This window comes from Medicago sativa, chromosome 3 (genome assembly GCF_051527215.1).
Source record: "Medicago sativa cultivar Bolivia chromosome 3, Bolivia_mono, whole genome shotgun sequence".
Classification (NCBI taxonomy): Eukaryota; Viridiplantae; Streptophyta; class Magnoliopsida; order Fabales; family Fabaceae; genus Medicago; species Medicago sativa.
In genome coordinates, this window is record NC_140751.1 from 72,334,210 (window position 1) to 72,351,917 (window position 17,708).

At 33.0% G+C, this 17,708-nt stretch overlaps 2 protein-coding genes and 1 pseudogene across 4 annotated transcripts; 2 read left to right on the forward strand and 1 right to left on the reverse strand.

The window, feature by feature from the left end:
• Positions 1-1,541: 1,541 nt before the first annotated feature.
• LOC146939908 (protein EARLY FLOWERING 4 pseudogene) lies at positions 1,542-10,526 on the forward strand (annotated as a pseudogene). Its single transcript, XR_015031826.1, has 2 exons — positions 1,542-2,113; positions 10,346-10,526. The product of XR_015031826.1 is annotated as a protein EARLY FLOWERING 4 pseudogene (transcript).
• On the forward strand, positions 9,268-10,526 carry LOC146939909 (protein EARLY FLOWERING 4-like). Its single transcript, XM_085753454.1, has 2 exons — positions 9,268-9,836; positions 10,326-10,526. The coding sequence occupies exon 1, from the start codon at positions 9,382-9,384 to the stop codon at positions 9,772-9,774; it is 393 nt and encodes a 130-aa protein (XP_085609580.1). The 5' UTR covers positions 9,268-9,381; the 3' UTR covers positions 9,775-9,836; positions 10,326-10,526.
• A 637-nt stretch (positions 10,527-11,163) lies between these two features.
• On the reverse strand, positions 11,164-14,576 carry LOC146939910 (peptidyl-prolyl cis-trans isomerase CYP19-4-like). Of its 2 annotated transcripts, XM_085753452.1 has the most exons (7): positions 14,389-14,576; positions 14,201-14,279; positions 12,474-12,521; positions 12,364-12,387; positions 12,082-12,264; positions 11,885-11,960; positions 11,164-11,585 (listed from the first exon to the last, which is right to left on the reverse strand). In XM_085753452.1, exons 1-7 carry the CDS (start codon positions 14,539-14,541, stop codon positions 11,444-11,446), a joined length of 705 nt encoding a protein of 234 aa, XP_085609578.1. In that variant the 5' UTR covers positions 14,542-14,576; the 3' UTR covers positions 11,164-11,443. The 2 variants fall into 2 exon arrangements, with proteins under 2 accessions (XP_085609578.1, XP_085609579.1); XM_085753453.1 differs by lacking the exon at positions 11,164-11,585 and having other exon boundaries at positions 11,881-11,960.
• Between the last annotated feature and the right edge of the window lie 3,132 nt (positions 14,577-17,708).

Below are 17,708 nucleotides of genomic sequence, written 5' to 3' on the forward strand. Positions count from 1 at the left end.
TGAAATTGTTGCCAGTTTCTTCAAAGGACCAAGTGGCAGATTTCTTCACTAAGTCTCTACTTCCTCAACCATTCAACAATCTTCTATCCAAGTTGGGGATGGTCAACATATACCAACCTCCAACTTGTGGGGGGCTATTACACCATGAGCAAAAGCTATCCAAAGAGAGTGAAACATAGAGTTACTTGGAGTACAAGTAACTAGCTTTAGTACAAGTAGCTTGAGTGCAGTACAATTAGCTTAAGTGTAGTACAATTTCTAGCTTGTATAAATACTCTTGTACTTACTTCATTCTCAAGTAATAAGAATCATTTTCCATTTTCTTCAGTTTCATAACATTTGGTATGACGGTGGCGAAAATTGATTTTGAGAGAGTTGATTTTGAATAAAAGTGAGTTAAATGTGAATTGATTTATGTTTGGATGCATTCATTTAAAAGTAATTCTTATGAATTGATGTTGTTTGGATAGATTGGATTAAAATTGCTTTTGGGTGTTTAATTATCAAAATGGGTTTTGTTTTTTTACAACCAAAATGGGCTTTTAATGTATGTATATTTAAAAATAACGAATGAATTTTTAACTTCAATAAGGAACAGAAAGAAAACAACACGTTCACCCTCAAAAGAAAAGAAAAACACTTTCAAGAAACTCGAACCCATCTCATACCAATTGGATCCCCATTTATGTAAATCCTTCAATTTCATACCAATTGGATCCCCATTGACACAGATCTTTCAATTTCTTGTATGTCTCTTTGATTTCTACCAATTTGATTTGCTTCCCCATCTCTCAATACCCTTCTGCCATTTCTCCTCCTACCATTTCTACCAATTTCTTGTATGGTTGTGTGTTTCATAGAGAAAGGGCAACATGCAACTGGTTAAAATGTGGGTGATGTGAAGAAGAAGCAGTTGTGTTGTTTGTGTGAATATGGGTAGTTTGGTAAATCATCCTTTCAAAGTGAAATGTGATTGTTGAATTGCCGTGGAAGCTTCAATTTGTGGCTTCTGAGAAACCCACGTTTGGGACCAAAATCACTTTCTTGGGATTTGTTTTTGCAAAACATCCAAACATAAAAAAAATGATTGAAACGGCGTTTTGGCTTCAAAACGTGGGTTTGGGGCGTGAAAACGCTTGACCAAACAGACACGATATCAATTATCCTCCACAAGAATCCATACAAAACAACTAAAAACAAAAATAAATCATACATAAATGCTATTCTTTTCTGAATAAATAAAAAACATTTTCTTTAAACTGATACATTTTGATTGTAAAGATTAATGCCTCAAATCGATAGTAAGATGGTGATGACAAATCTTTTCTTAAAAAAATTTAACCAGTGTTCTAATCAATCTATCAATTTCGACATTTTTGTCTGTTAAACTAAGACTTTTGGATTATGATCTCATCCATTATATATATTTTTTTTTTGGTCAACCTCATCCATTTTATTCTATAAGGAATTTATAGCAAAAATATCTTAAAAAATCTGACCATCATCATAAAATAACTTCTATAAATAGCCCCATCTAGACCCATCTCAAAACACACAACAACAAAAATCAAGGTCAGAACCAAACAACTAAGACATGATTTATTTTTGTTGACAACAACAAACTTGTTTTTCCTTTTCTTCCTCTTCATATGACCACACTTTATTCACCTTCCTCCGCCACAAACTCCACCATGGAAGACACCAACCACCGTTCCAAGAAGAATCAACGCCGCCGCCGTCCCTCTGCCACTCCAACCAACAACGAGTACTCCGACTTGGAGGATGCGGAGGACGGTGATCCCGAAGCATGGCAGACGCTGAACAAGAGCTTCAGGCAGGTTCAGTCGGTGCTTGACAGGAACAGGGCAATAATTCAACAGGTGAATGAGAATCAACAATCTAGAATGCCTGATAATATGGTGAAGAACGTGGGTTTGATTCAAGAGCTTAATGGCAATATTTCTAAGGTTGCTTCTCTTTATTCTGATCTCAATTCTGATTTTAGTAACATTTGTCACCAGCAACAACGTTCTTCTTATAACCGTGGCAAATGAAGAAAAAAACAGTGTTGTTGGTGTTGAAGTTGAACAATTGTTGTGATGGTAGTTTTGAGGTTTGTTTTGTCATCATTCTGTCATAATAAGGACGATGAAGATGAAACATTGTATCGTCTCTCTTGAACTTCTACTTCAGTGTCTATTGTTATTGATTGTCTCTTGTGTTGTGTCCTTGTAATTGTTGTTGTTATTGGAGTACTTGAGAATCAATAAAACTAGTATTTGGGAAATGCTCTTGAGAAGTTTGTGCTATCTTATTGTTTATTAGAATTATCATGGCAGAAATTTTAACAATCTTGTTGAGTTGCGAAAAGGTTTCCCTAAAGCAGTTGTGACACAATGTTTTTAATCTTGGTTGATTGATTTAAATCAATAAAATAGATCGTTTAAAATTGATTTTGTTGCTGTGTAATTTGAATCGTTCAATCTCAAATTAATAGTTTGAGTGTTTACCATGTAAGTGTGTTTTTCTTACAAAAATCTCGATATGTTACATACTCAGTTTTTTGAGACATGACGTTAGGACTTGCAGACCCTTTGTGAGGCACCGTTAATAAAAGCACTCCCTTGTACTGCATTTCCAAATACTAAATATGTGTGACAGTTAAATATGTTATCATGTATTCTTGTCCTATGAATCCTATCCTAGACTCCATTATACATGCTTCCTAGTAGAGGGGTTCTCTAAATTTATGCTAAAATTGAGAGTGTTCCCTCAAAAAGTCAAACTGCGGAGAATTGCAATTTGCATCATTCTATGATTTTACATAGAAAAGTGCAACTCTAACAAGGTTAATTCAGCCATATATTTAGAAATGTCTACGAGGACTTTTCTGTCAAGGCATCTGTTTGTTTAAAACATGAAAACTCATTTCAATACAGAGAAGAAATACTACATGTAGACTGAGTTTCACAATAATCCGGTGCACATGTCATGTAGAAAACTAAAGAAACAAAAATTATGACACACTAAGCTTGTATTCTTACATAGACACTTCCAAAGCCACGTTCTTTTGATAATTGATATGCCTAAACTGTCCAAAACAGAACATTCACACAGCAACATCTTTTGACTCTCTATGACTGCTACCATTGCCCTATCGGCGCCCTTGGTACAATTGAAGTACTTGAGCGATTTTATTGGAAAGCAGTTTTGTGAAGTGTTACCAAAGAAAGTAGGAAACCTTGAAGCTTCGACTTTCAGCCGTTCCAAATTAGAAGCCATGCACACAAAAAACTGAGGGTAAGGATGTGAAGTAACTTTTGCAATAGCCTCATTTCAATTTTCCACATCTCTTGAAACTCTATGTCATGTAGTACAGGAGATTGAGGCATAACCAAAAAATCATTCATGAGTACCGAATGACGCATATCAAACCAAGCTAACTAATTCCCCAAATATTGACAAGCAGAACCAATTCCTGAGTTTTCGCAGTTGATGTGCTTCAAAAGAAAAGTAATTGCATCCTTGCAAAGTATTGAACAAGCACCAAATATAGTTCTAATTGCATTAGCTTTCTTAAAATCAAATGGAATATCAAGCATTGATGGCTAAAGTTTGCGAATAGAGTTTGTCATGAAAGTGTTATAGTTTTCCTCGCTAGTAAACTTCTTGAAAAGGATAAGGATGCAACAACCAAAGTAGTCAAGCATTGATGGTCAATCCAATTGACGGTTATTGATATGATCCATTAATGTTTTATTTAAACAAGCATAGGCTGGTAAATTTGCTGCAAGAGGTTTTATAGTTTATACATATTGCAACCAATGCTGTTATCAGAGTTATAAAATTCAGAAGATACGTCGTTCATCATAGAACCAAAAGCAAGTGCATGACTCATTGTTATATGCGGAACGAATGGCCACATTATATGATAAAGTGAAAGTGAGAAAGTCATAACTCTTAAATAAAACGCTTCTATGATATAAAACGGATATATGTCTTCAACTTTAAGTTTCCAAAACCGGTTCTCTTTATAAAATCCTTGGAGCATGCACATCTGTAGATTTTTTACCGTGTCTTAACTGTGCCAAAGACACCATGTGTTAGAACAAACACAATATTTCACATTATAGTAGTAGATTAAGTGGGACCAATTCAGATGTATATATGGGGAATATTGTAGATTAAGTGGGACCTATTTTAGAGTTTTTAGTGGGTAGTATGGATATTTAGAAAAGGGTTTTGCTAGAAGACACCTTTTGTGAAGGTGTCTTTTAGCAAGTTACTCTATGAGCATTTGCGAAAAGACACCAACTTACTTTTGTGAAGGTGTCTTTTAGCAAAGTTATAACTAAAAAGTGCAAATCACACCTTGAGGTGTGACTTGCTAAAAGACACCACCAAAGGGTGGCTTGTAGCAAGACCCTTTAGAAAATGTATATAACTAGTTTAAATAATTGAGAAGTATAAAATAATATAAAATGTTAAGTGGGGTCTATTTAAACCACCAAGTTGGATGTCACTAGCTAACGATGTCTAGTGTTCTTAGGTAATGATAACTAGTGTTTAGAGTAGATTTAGTGTAGATTTTATGTTAAGTTTTACAAGCAAACTTATGGCTTGGCCATATATATTTGTAATGTGTGTTTCAGTTTAATGTATCAAAGTATCTTAACTTTTTTACTTTATTCTCAAAACTTAATTGTCTTATCCTTTTTTCTTGTTTTTCTTTTTTTTTTTCTCCACCATTTTCACCTTTAGGTCATTTTTTCTATAATTCTCAAAGTTTATGCAAAAATTGAAAGTATTGTATCAAAAACTCAAACTGTGGGGAATTACAATTTGCATCATTCCATGATTTTACATAGAAAAGTGAAACTCTAACAAGGTTAATTCAACCATGTATTTGGAAATGTCTACAGGGGCTAAACTCCTCTTCTTACAAATTGCATTGCAGCAAGCAAGGACTTTTCTGATAAGGCATCTGTTTGCTTAACACATGAAAAACATGATTTTACATAGAAAAGTGAAACTCTAACAAGGTTAATTCAACCATTCATATTTAATTCATTTTTTCTTAAATTTTTTAAATTTTTGAGAGAATTTTATAATATTATACTCATTTATGCACAATTTTATTAAAAAATACATGAGATGATTTAGAAATAGGGACCAAAAGTGGTGATTAAAATTTTTATAGGGACTAAAAGTCAAAGGAAAATTTTAGAGGGACTAAAACAAAAATTTGATATGATCATAAGGACCAAAAACATTTTAAATCATATATATATATATATATATATATAATATTTTTTGGTAAAGCTTGTAATTTGTTTGACCTATAATTTTTTTTACACTCACGCTACATAAAATTCAGAGATTAATTTTCATGCACCGAAAATTTACACATACATTCAATCAAATCATGACCAATAAATATTTTTTGAGGTAACTTATCAAAAAAGGTGGTATCATAAAATGATTTGATTGAGTGCGTATAGAAAAACTTTATGCCATCAGGATATACAAATTAATCTTTTTGTTATAACACTGTTGACAAGATAAACAATACTCCCTCCGTCTCACAATATTAGTCGTTTAAGATTTGTGCACGATAATTAAAGAAATGATTAGTTGTGTTGATTTCAATGGTAAAATTAGTGGCATTTACTGAAATACCCTTGTTAAATGTAGTTAGTGGAGTAGTTAAGTTGGATGAAATTCAATAAATAAGGGTATAATAGTGGAAAAACATAATAAATGCTGCATTGGTATTGTAAAGTGACAATTATTTTGAGAAAAATAAAAAATGCTAAAGAGACAATTATTGTGAGACGGAGGGAGTATCCATTTATTCAAACTGATAAAGTAGATCGATATAATACAAATTTGTTGAATACAACAAGGATAAATTTGCGAACAAACTCAAAACCATTATATTCATAACATAAGATGACACGATACATTAGCCTACAAATATGACTATATTAAAGTCTTTGAAATACTCATGCTTCCGGATCTACAACATTGACGACAAAAAAATTATTGATTGGATTTGCATGGGTCGAAGCTGATTTGACAATCTGAACCAACCAAAAACTTGAACAAGACAAGAAAGTTAAACAAAGCCGCACAAAGACGACGATCAAAACACAACACAATGTCGCGCTAAGAGGAAGAAGCAAAACGATTAAGAGAAGTGATTTGGGATGAAAAATTGTTTGTAAACCATCTCTCATCCCTCTTTAGAAGATGAAAGAGAAGAAACTAGAATTTTAAGCAACTATTAACATTGATAAAAAGATCAGCTTTTTACAATATGATACTCTTTTGAAAATTGCTGTTGACACATTGCAAAAGGTTGTGACACACATGTAAAATACGTTTTTGCCCCCTCGGCAGTTAACTGCCGAATTATGAAACCGGCTGCAGTTAACTACCGAGGAAAACTTCGGCAGTTAACTGCCGAGGAATCCTCAAACCTTTTTTTTTTACAAAAACCATTAATTCTTTTTATTCTTTAAACTTAAATTTTCCTTAATTAAATTTAATTCTTTAATCCTTTTAAGGAATTAAACATAATTCTTTTCATGATTTCATTCATGTGATTTTGTTGCCATAAATGAAGAAATATGAATTTTGTTGTCATTAAATACACGATTCTTTTTATAAAGTTGTTGATTTCATTGATTTTGTTGCCATAAATAAAAAAATACGAGATCATAGAATTACTACATATTCAATCACTTTTATTAATTAAAAAAATGTTTTTTTTTAAGAATAGAAAAGTGGTTTTATTTGTACAAAAAAAAAAGGTATTATTGATAGAATAATTACAAATATAATTATTTGAAAGAGAGATGAATAATATCTGAAATATGATAATATGTGAACAACAAAAAAATATCTTAAATATTATAATTAATTGCTAATAATTACAAATATAATTATTCTATCATTTGTAACGTTTTTTGTTGTTTCATTTTTTTATTGAATTATCATTTTAGGTCCATTAACTACCGAATATTATTCATCTCTCATATTTCTTCATTTATGGCAACAAAATCACATGAATGAAATCATAAAAAAAAATTGTGTTTAATTCCTTAAAAGGATTAAAGAATTAAATTTAATTAAGGAAAATTTAGGTTTAAGGGAAATGCCTTATACTACGAAAGCAAATCCACGAATAACAAGAATAACACTAACCCACCGTGTTTTCCGCCAAGTACCGAATTTTATGTTTTTTTTTTATTATTAAAACTGCAATATTGGTAATTGAATTGCACTAAGCCGTGGTTTTCGTGGTTAAGCATTTCGTGTGATATAGCATCGCTGTAGGTTTAAAGAATAAAAAAAATTAATGGTTTTTGTAAAAAAAAAAAAAGGGGGTTTGAGGATTCCTCGGCAGTTAACTGCCGAAGTTTTCAATTTTCCTCGGTAGTTAACTGCCGAAGTTTTCCTCGGTAGTTAACTGCAGCCGGTTTCATAATTCGGCAGTTAACTGCCGAGGGGGCAAAAACGTATTTTACATGTGTGCCACAACCTTATGCAATGTGTCAACAGCAATTTTCTACTCTTTTTGTTAAACGAAACTCTTTGATCTTTGCATATAATATTTTTTTTTGAGAGGTGTTATTTGAAGAACCATTTGTACGATAACTTAGACAATCATAAATTTCTAAAAAAAAGTAAGTATTAATATGAAAACCAAAACAATAAAGAGAAAAAATTAAAACATAATTTGAATATGAAAGTAAAATTTATCATTTCTCTAATTTTTATTTATCTCAAAGTGGATTTAAAATGAATGAGAAACAGCTAATATTTTGGTAAAGCTGAGTTGCGACTTATCTTATGTCACGGTGATGCTTTGAGATATTTTTGTATAGTATAAGAATTAAGAATCCACGAAGGCAAGAATACGGGCTCTTTGTCCTCGTGGCATTGCACTTTTCACTTTTAGCATCTAACCCCCCACCTTAGACCAGCTGTAATGGTTGTGTTGAATCTGACATTCAACAAGTGATGAAGGTGCAATGGCATGTTGAATGGGGTTGAGAGATGACATGGAGGAGAGAAGTGTTGAACCCATTCAACATTGTTTAACCGCTGACACAGGGACACGCGGAAGCAAGCTATTGGCCAAGCATGGCGCGTGTGCAACACGCGCGAGTGTGGTGCAGGAGAGGCAGAGAGAGAAGGAAAATTCTGAAATGATGGGGACACGTGTTGCGATTATATTGGTTTCCCGGTTTTTAAAAATTTTAATAATTGGAAATCAATTATTTCGTTTTAAAATAATTTAAAAAAATAAAATAAAAATACCAAAATTCATGATTTTTTTCTCTCTATAAATAGAGACTTGGTTCATTTGATTTGGACACAGAAAAAAACCAAGTTTTTTCACTATCTTCATCTTATTATTATCTTTCTATTAGCAAACTAAGTGAAGTTTTAATCTTTCTATATGTATTTTAAGTTAAGAAAATAAAAATAAATTATTTAAATAAATTTTGTTTTTACAAAAAACAAAAAAATAAATTGTTAAGTGTTTCTTTATTTTAATTTAATTATAATCGATAATTGTAATTTTATGTAATTATAAAAACAAAAATATAAAATTAAATAAGAATAAGAAATAAAAGGTGGTGGGGTAGAGTGTTGAATGAAAAAAACCATTGGAGAGGTAAAAGTTGAATGAGTGTTGAATTAAGAGAGAGAAAATGATGTGGAGTGTTGGGAATTGAAAAAGTGGGTGTTGAAGGGTGTTGAAAGAGTATAACCATTGTGCATGGTCTTAGATATTTTCTGCTCAATTGTCTATATTACCCCCACCTTCTCTACATTATTTTCTTTTCTCTAACCAAAAGGATATCAATTATCTATCCTTCACAAGAATCCATCAAAAATCAATCATTAAAAACAAAAATAAATCATACATAAATGCTATTCTTTTATAAATAAATAAATAAAACATTTTTTTTAAACCGGATATCTTATGCGTGTAATTGAAGAGATTAATGCATCGAGTCAATAGTAGAACCTATGAAGACAAATTTTTTTCTAAAAAAATTTAACCCATTGTTGCATGCTTTAACTACGGTGTCTGGCTTAACAATTTGAGTATTTTTACCTATTAAATTAGAACGTTTGGATCATGGTCAAGCTCATCCATTTTATTCTATAGTATCAGGAATTTATAGCAAAAATATCTTAAAAAATCTGATCATCATCATAAAATAATTTCTATAAATAGCCCCATCTAGACACATCTCAAAACACACAACAACCAAAATCAACGTCAGAACCAAACAACTAAGACATGATTTATTTTTGTTGACTCAAACAAAACTTGTTTTTCCTTTTCTTGTTCTTAGTATGACCACTTTTTATTCACCTTCCTCCGCCATGGAAGACACCAACCACCGTTCCAAGAAAAATCAACGCCGCCGTCGCCCCTCCGCCACACCAACAAACAACGACTACTCCGACGTGGAGGATGCTGAAGACGGCGATCCCGAAGCATGGCAGACCCTTAACAAGAGCTTCAGGCAGGTTCAGTCGGTGCTTGACAGGAACAGGGCAATAATTCAACAGGTGAATGAGAATCAACAATCTAGAATGCCTGATAATATGGTGAAGAACGTGGGTTTGATTCAAGAGCTTAATGGCAATATTTCAAAGGTTGCTTCTCTTTATTCCGATCTTAATTCTGATTTTAGCAATATTTGTCACCAGCAACAACGTTCTTCTCATAACCGTGGCAAGTGAAGAAAAAAACAGTGTTGTTGTCATGTTGATATGTTCTGTGTTGTTGTTGAAGTTGAACAATTGTTGTGATCAGGGCCGGACCCTAGGGGGTGCAAGCAGCGCTATAGCACCGAGCCTCCCCAGGGTATGGGCCTCCAAAAAAAAATTATAGCCCAGTACCACCCACTAATAAAAAAAATACTCTTTTTCTAATACATACCAACGCGCGTTCTATTCCTCTCACCATCAGTGTTTCGTTTTTCTTTTACTTCCTTTCATGGAATTGGCTATTTTTGTTGAATGTTAAAATTGCTAAATGCTGGAATAGAGTTTGATAGAGATTAATTTTATGAGTTCTTCAAATAGAGATTAATTTTATGAGTTTTTCAAATTGCTAAATTGGCTGATTTATGATTTAATTTTACGAGGCTGACAAGTTCAAATAGAGATTAACGTTTTCCCCTTTCCAAAACAACACTGACATTGTTCTTTTAAAAAAAATACATCTTTATTTTATTATGGCCTCATTTCAATTCCAGCACCGAGCCTCCATATTCGTAGGAACGGCCCTGGTTGTGATGGTAGTTTTGAGGTTTGTTTTGTCATCATTTTGTCATAACAAGGACGATGAAGATGAAACATTGTATCGTCTCTCTTGAACTTCTACTTCTAAGTAACGCTGTCTTTTGTTATTGATGGTCTCTTGTGTTGTGTCCTTGTAATTCTTGTTGTTATTGGAGTACTTGAGAATCAATAAAACTAGTATTTGGAAATCCTCTTGTGAAGTTTGTGCTATCTTATTGTTTATTAGAATTATTATGACAGAAATTTTAACAATCTTGTTGAGTTGCATAACGGTTTCCCTGCAGCAGTTGTGACACGCAGTTTGATTGATTTAAACCAATATCAAAGATCGATTAAAACTGATTTTGTTATTATGGTGTAATTTGAATCAGCCAATCTCAAATGAATGGTTTGAGATTGTGTGCTTTTGAATCGTTCAATCTCAAACGGATTTGATTATTGTGTGCTTTTCTTTCAGCGGGGAATCTCGGTCTGTTACATGTTTTTTGAGACTTGTTTGTAAGTGAATAACCAAAAAAATTTAAGTCTGTGTTTGGATCTGTGATACAAGTGCCAAAATCACAGTGGAAACTTGCTGCGAACCAGAATCTACAAATTCAATTTTATGTTTTCATGGTGAAAACTGCTTTGGACAGCGAGAATTGGATGCCCACAGCGCATCCAAATTGGGGCTTAATTTAGAAACTATTCTAAATTCTAATCTGGTCGAAAAGGTGCATAATACAACACTGCAACATATTTGTGCACAATCTGGATAATAATGGTCACTTGTTTTTTCACGGGAGAGAGAGAAAGAGAACAACCTTTACTACAGAGGACATGATATGATGCACTTGAATACTATATTCTTGTAACCATTAGGAAAAATAAATAAAAAATAGTCTTGAAATTCAGAGGATAGCATTGTTCACTCTGATTTCTATTGTTAATGATTACAATCTCAAGCAATCCCTTAAAATCCTTTCCCCTTTAGCAAGACCAATTTAGAAAAGAAAAACAAGAAACAAAATACAGCTTTAAATTACACGAATACGAGCCTGTAATCCGCAAATTTTGTTCATTTACTTAATGGTAAAGTATACACATGGAATTTGTGAATCATAGACTAAACTGAAGTTAATTCCCCACTGTCTAATATGACAACCGTACGTTTGGGAGAGCCACTTTCACTTCCTTCTGCTTCAATCTTGTACAAAACATCCATACCAGAAAGTACCTTGCCGAATACAACATGGCGTCCATCCAGCCTTCCAGAAAACATATGGATGCATGTTAGGTTGTGAGATTAAAGAAAGGCATTGTTGATAAATGATTAAAAATTGAGAACTCGAGATTTTCTTCGTAGTTAGAAAATGTATATGATAATGAAGTATACATAAAGTTCAGCCTTCACTCATCTGCATTTAAAGTTAAGTTCATTGTTTATAATATTTGAAAGGAAAATGAACCTTTCCAACTATGATTCACCATGTGTAAACAATGGAATATATCTAAGTAAACATTTGATCTGTATACAAAACAAGCAGCACAAGTAAATAATAGTTACCAGCTAGTTTTTACTGTTGTTATGAAAAACTGTGAGCCATTGGTATCTTGCCCAGAATTTGCCATTGATAAGTACCCTGGCAATCATTCAAAGGTGAAAGGATGAAATAACGTAAACATACAATACAAACATTATCTTGTTTATAGATGGATACACATGCATGGAATGATATCAGTGACAATAGCACATAATCTCACCTGGACCAGTATGCTTCAGCTTGAAGTTTTCATCAGCAAACTTATCTCCATAAATTGATTCTCCACCTCTTCCATCACCACTGGTGAAATCACCACCCTGAACCATGAAGCTTGGTATTATCCTATGGAATGCGCTCCCTTTATAATGAAGAGGCTTCCCACTTTTTCCTACCCCTTTCTCTCCTGAAATGTGATTCTGTTCAATTTGTAGTATGTACAACCTAGAAATTTCAAGATTGATCCTAAATTATAGTTGGTTGCTCCAATTCAAAGCAAAGCTACCTGTACAAAGTGCACGGAAGTTTTCTGCACAAAAGGGTTGTTAAGATTAGTAACCAGATTTTCACATGAAACCAAAACATGTGTAAATAAATATTTTTAGCATAGCATACCTGCAGTTTTCGGTACTGTGGTCCCAAAAAGGCCCATGACTATGCGGCCTGAAGCAAGAAACGTCATTTTAGTGTTTTGAGTAACCAGTTTCGGTATCATAATACAATGGCATCATAATGAAATGACATGATATGCGCTATTTTCTCAACTTGCTATGAAGTATGAACTAAGAATGTAAACACTTAAGACAAAACAAAATATTAAACTCTGATATGCCTTCTTCACAAGTAGTGGAAATCATGTGACTATGTGAGACATGCCGCCAAGCTGGCAGCGCAAATTTCTCTTAAAAATTCATTTTAGTGCCAACACAACACTAAAAATATTATTTCTACACAACAGTTGAGAGTCTGTTTGGGAGGGGATTTGTAAGGGTATTGGAGGGCTAGGTCCATATTCTAATATACATTTGAGATTTTAAAAAACAAAAAATTGAAAGAATAGAATGATATATGATCATATAACAATTCAATCACACCTCATTCATTTTATAAATGTTTTATAGCTTTTTAACAATGAAAAAGAAAAACAAGCCCTCCCCTCCAAAATCTCCCTCCCAGACACAAGGGTTTGTTTTGGTCAAGCTTTTAGAAGGGAAAAAAGTGAAGGGAAATGGTTATTATAGATCGGTCTATTGTTGGTAGTCTATCATCCATTCTTCCATTCTTTCCCTCCCCTCCATTTCCCCCAAACTCTTCTTTTTTTTTTCCCTAGCCAATTTCCAAATATATTAAGATCATGTGCCAGTGTAAGATAAATCATTCAGGGAGATGCTAGCTTGGCAAGACTTAGTGTATGTTTGGATTTGATGGGGGATCACCCATTATCGCTTTGTGATGCCTGTGTGCCGCGATTTTATTGAAACTTCAAGTGTAGCTTTTTCCCTATCGTGTCAAATCCATTGTGATTTCACACTACGGTTTGGTCAAATCCACTGCTAATCCAAACATACACTTATGTCGTAAAAGTTTGCATCGGTCATTGGAATGCTTTGAAATAAGCGGTACTTTAGGAACCTACTTAGGAGTACTTCCTACAATGTAGGTTGAAAAACATAATCTTATACACAAATTGCGAAAAAGCACTCACTCAGTCTAAAAATGACACAAATCCATTTGCCACATTTTCAAACCCATTTCAGAATAAAATAACCCTTATTTCCCTTCGATCCAAACTCAAAGTATAGTTTTTGCGCTACTGTGATGTGATTTTGCACCATGATTTTTCCAAATTCATGAATAATCCAAACATACACCAAGGTTGTAAGAGTTTGCATTAGTCATTAGACTGCTTCAAAATAGGCATTATGCAATATGCAGGAGTATATTATCTATTTCCATTTTCCCATGATGTAGGTTGGAATACAACACAATTGCAAAAAAGCACTCGCTGAGTCTTAAAATGACACAAATCCCATTGCCATCATGTTCAATTCCTTTTCAGAATAAAATAACCCTTATTTCCCTTCTATCATCAATCAATACATACTCACAACAACAAGGTTTACATCATTCCCAGAGGAGTACCTCATGGAACAAATAAACTTCTAAAATCTGTGTGTATGACACTGATGCATCAAGCTAAACTATCTAAAACCCCTTCTTTACACTTAATTTGAAATCACATTCCAAATCACCACCCAAAAACAATTCCCAAAACCCAACATAATCAAATAAATAACCAAATCAAAACTTTGTAATAAGAAATGAAAGGAAAAGTATAATACCCACTAATTTTCCATCAATCTCTACATCAAAATACACCTTTTTGGTCACACCCTCCAAATCATCTTCCAAAAGGGTATCCTTTAAAACATAGAAAAAAGTGGAAAAAACAGAACTTTGTTAAATTATATCTATCAATGATGATTTAGGAAGAAAACCCAGAAATGAATGAATGAATCAATCAACTTACTGAGTGATGATGGTTTTGAATTTTGTCATCAGAAGAAGCTTGATGGGTTCCGTTCTCGACCAATTTGAGCTGAAAGAAAGCAATGGTTGCGCAGAGGAAGAAAATCCAAATGAGACAAGCCAAAATCAGTGTTCCACTTGCTCTGAAAGCCATTTTCTTCTTTCTGATGTTGCAAAAAATCAAGGAACACACTCAACAGTTGTTAAACATGTTCTTAATATGTGACAGCACACTTAGAGCATCTACAATGGTAGTTCTCTAATAAGAACCCCTTAAATGGACCCCAAATGACATATCACTTATTTATAATTTTTTAATAAATGTACCAATGACTCCAATGACAATACACTAATAAGAACTCCAATGAAAAGTATTTAAATATGTCCCACTATCTTTATATCATTAAACAAAAATAATTTATCTATTACTCATTTTTACAAGTGGGACCAAACAGTACACATATTATTACTCCTTTATGCAAGTGAGACCAAGTAGTACACATTTTATTACTTTTTTAAACGTGGGACCCGTTAGTTACCTAGAAGAGATGAGGTACTTATATAGTTATCCGTTCCTTAACAGGGACTCATTTTTTTTTCCTACAATGGAGGGTCCTTAACGGGGAGTGGTCCTTGTTAAGTAAGGACCCCCCATTGGAGATGCTCTTAGGAATGAGTTTTTGTTTTAGATCATGTCTTTATTTATTAATTTTGTTAAGTCTGCATCAACTTAACCTTATTTTTTTCCTCCATTAATCCCTTGTTAGGTTTGCAACAACTCAATCCTAAAATTTTGGCTCTAAATTTGCATCATTAAATGCTAAGTCTCAACCCTAAAATTTTGGCTCTAAATTTGCATTATTAGTTTGTGATTATCCATGTTACCTCAACAAAAACCCTAATATTTTCCTCTTTTTTTTTTTACCTATCCATGATTTTTCTCGAGGTTCGTTCTCATTAAACTTTTCTCTCTTCCTTCTTTGTTTACTTTATCTTATAGCATTCAGATAGAATCTATAGAAGAAATTGAATATATCCAAAACATTAGTGTTTATTACATTTGTTATTTTTGTTGTTCTTTTTAGTCCTCACAAGCATAAAGATGGGCTATGGTAAAGAAAGATTATTTTGACTGGAACAAATTTATAGAAACAAAAGTAATATTTATACCTCATGATACCAATTATTTCATCTCTTATACTTTACCTTTATATATTACAGTCTATTCGACCCGTACGGCGCACGGGTCAACAATCTAGTTAGTAATTAACTTTGATTGGTCGGTTGGAGTAACAAAAGACACAATTTAGCTTCTGTTTTGTCACATCACATAGCCTAAAAGGGAATTTTTACCTAATAACAAAAAAATGAACCTAGACTTATTTAACAATAATTGTATTTATAAAAAAATTAACAAAAGTTTGCTTAATGAGAATAAAAGAGTAATTTTTTTTTATGGATATAAAAAAAGATATATTGATTGAATAATATTTTTAAAAACATCATTAAATATTTTTTTTTTTTTAGAGAAAACAATATTTAGTTAGATTGAGAGAGAGAGATTCATAGGTAATTTAGTGGATCACATTAAACTATCAATTGTGCATATCACTATCATAAATAAAATAAAATTAATCGAGCAAAATCAAATTTATGTAAAAAGATTACCCAGTTATTATAAGAATTAGTGAAATGTATTAGAATTAAGTCATATCTAGGAGTCTCCTTCTATGTGTTTATATAGGTTTGGTTAACTCTAAATCAAGTTTAGCTAGCATTTATCGATAAATAAACAACTTCGTTAAACACACTCCAAATTTGGATACTTAATTTTCCCTCATGAGTTCATATAATTTTTTTTTTCAACTTCAATATCCAATAGCTATAACCTAACACCTCCCTTAAACACAAAAAAAAAAAAAAAAAAACTCCAGTCTCATAAATAATTCCTCTTTATATATAGGGTTTTAAAATGAAAATAACATTTTTTATATTTTTAAAGAGTTAACAACACAAGTTCCAATATAAAACTTACTGCATTTGAATCCTTAACGAGTTCCTCGAGGGCACTGGTTAACATTACCCTTATATATAAACTCTAGACTCTATGTTTGTCTTCATGTTTTTTTTATTGTGCTAAAAGTTATATGTATGAAATTTTGGTTTTAAAAAAAGTTAGATGTCTGAATTTTTGCGACTTTTAAATAGTAACAAACTATGTCTATCTTTTTCCATTACTTCAACAATATTGCAAATTATAATGTTAATTCTAATTTTATTTCTGTGTAAATTCTTATTCTTTTTAAAGGCACCAACAATATAACATTGTTTTTTCCTTCAAAAAAAAAAATATAACATTTTTTTTTCATACTAGTTATATAGATAAATGTGCTTAAGGTATAATCGAAATAATGTAGAAGTCAATCCAAAATCCCCCGTATCTTTTTATGTATATGGTATAGAGTATGAGATACAGAGAGCAAGAGACCCATGCACTCCAAACTTTTTTTTTTTGAATCAGCAAATTTTATTTAAAAACCAAATCTCTGCTCAAGACGAACATCGATCGGTAATTCAGCGAATACAAACGAAAGGCGCCGTATATAGGCGGAACACCCGAAAAATAAATACCATAAAAGACATCCCTACACACATCACCTAGTCAAACCCTACCTGACAACACCCACCAAAATAAACATCACCACCTAAAAACTCCTTCAAGAAACGACCACTGAAAAAACGATATCCATAACCATTCATCGCAACTACTCAACCCAAAATAAATCACTCTGTCCGCATCGCCTAAGCTGAGCCACTATTCTAAAGATCAATCAGCTTCCACTACCTCACCACCTCTGGTACACCGAAATAACACAAAAAAAAACCCAAAATCAAACTTGAGCCAAAGAACTGACTCCCGATCTCGAATCAAAAGCGATCGGCCCACCAGACTTCAGGACCCAACCAGACGGGCACCCCTTACCCCGGTCCACCAGAGAATGACCGTAGCCAGCCAAACAAGAATGCAGCTAGACACCAACTCCCAATCTCGAAGCAAAAGTAATCGGCCCACCAGCATCCAGCACACACTATGTAAGACATACGACAAGATTTTCGGTAATGCAAACATTAATCAAAAAGGAACAAATGCTCCACTCGAAGGACACGCACCCTCTAAACCACCTTAAACACCTTAGCAACCCAAAACTCAAACAAGAGGTAGCAACAACGAATATGGACCCGAATCACAGAGGCGGCCTCCAAAAGGAATCACCCACAACAACCACCACAAAAGCACCCACCCCCTCACCTAAGCAACAC

Excerpts from the sequence above, each read along its gene's own strand:
- LOC146939909 (XM_085753454.1), top strand. The coding sequence starts at position 9,382 with ATGACCACTTTTTATTCACCTTCCTCCGCCATGGAAGACACCAACCAC.
- LOC146939910 (XM_085753452.1), bottom strand. The coding sequence starts at position 14,541 with ATGGCTTTCAGAGCAAGTGGAACACTGATTTTGGCTTGTCTCATTTGG. Across the intron at positions 12,522-14,200 it reads GATTGATGGAAAATTAGTGG|GCCGCATAGTCATGGGCCTT; the intron begins GTATTATACTTT and ends TTCTTGCTTCAG. Across the intron at positions 11,586-11,884 it reads ACAACAGTAAAAACTAGCTG|GCTGGATGGACGCCATGTTG; the intron begins GTAACTATTATT and ends GTTTTCTGGAAG.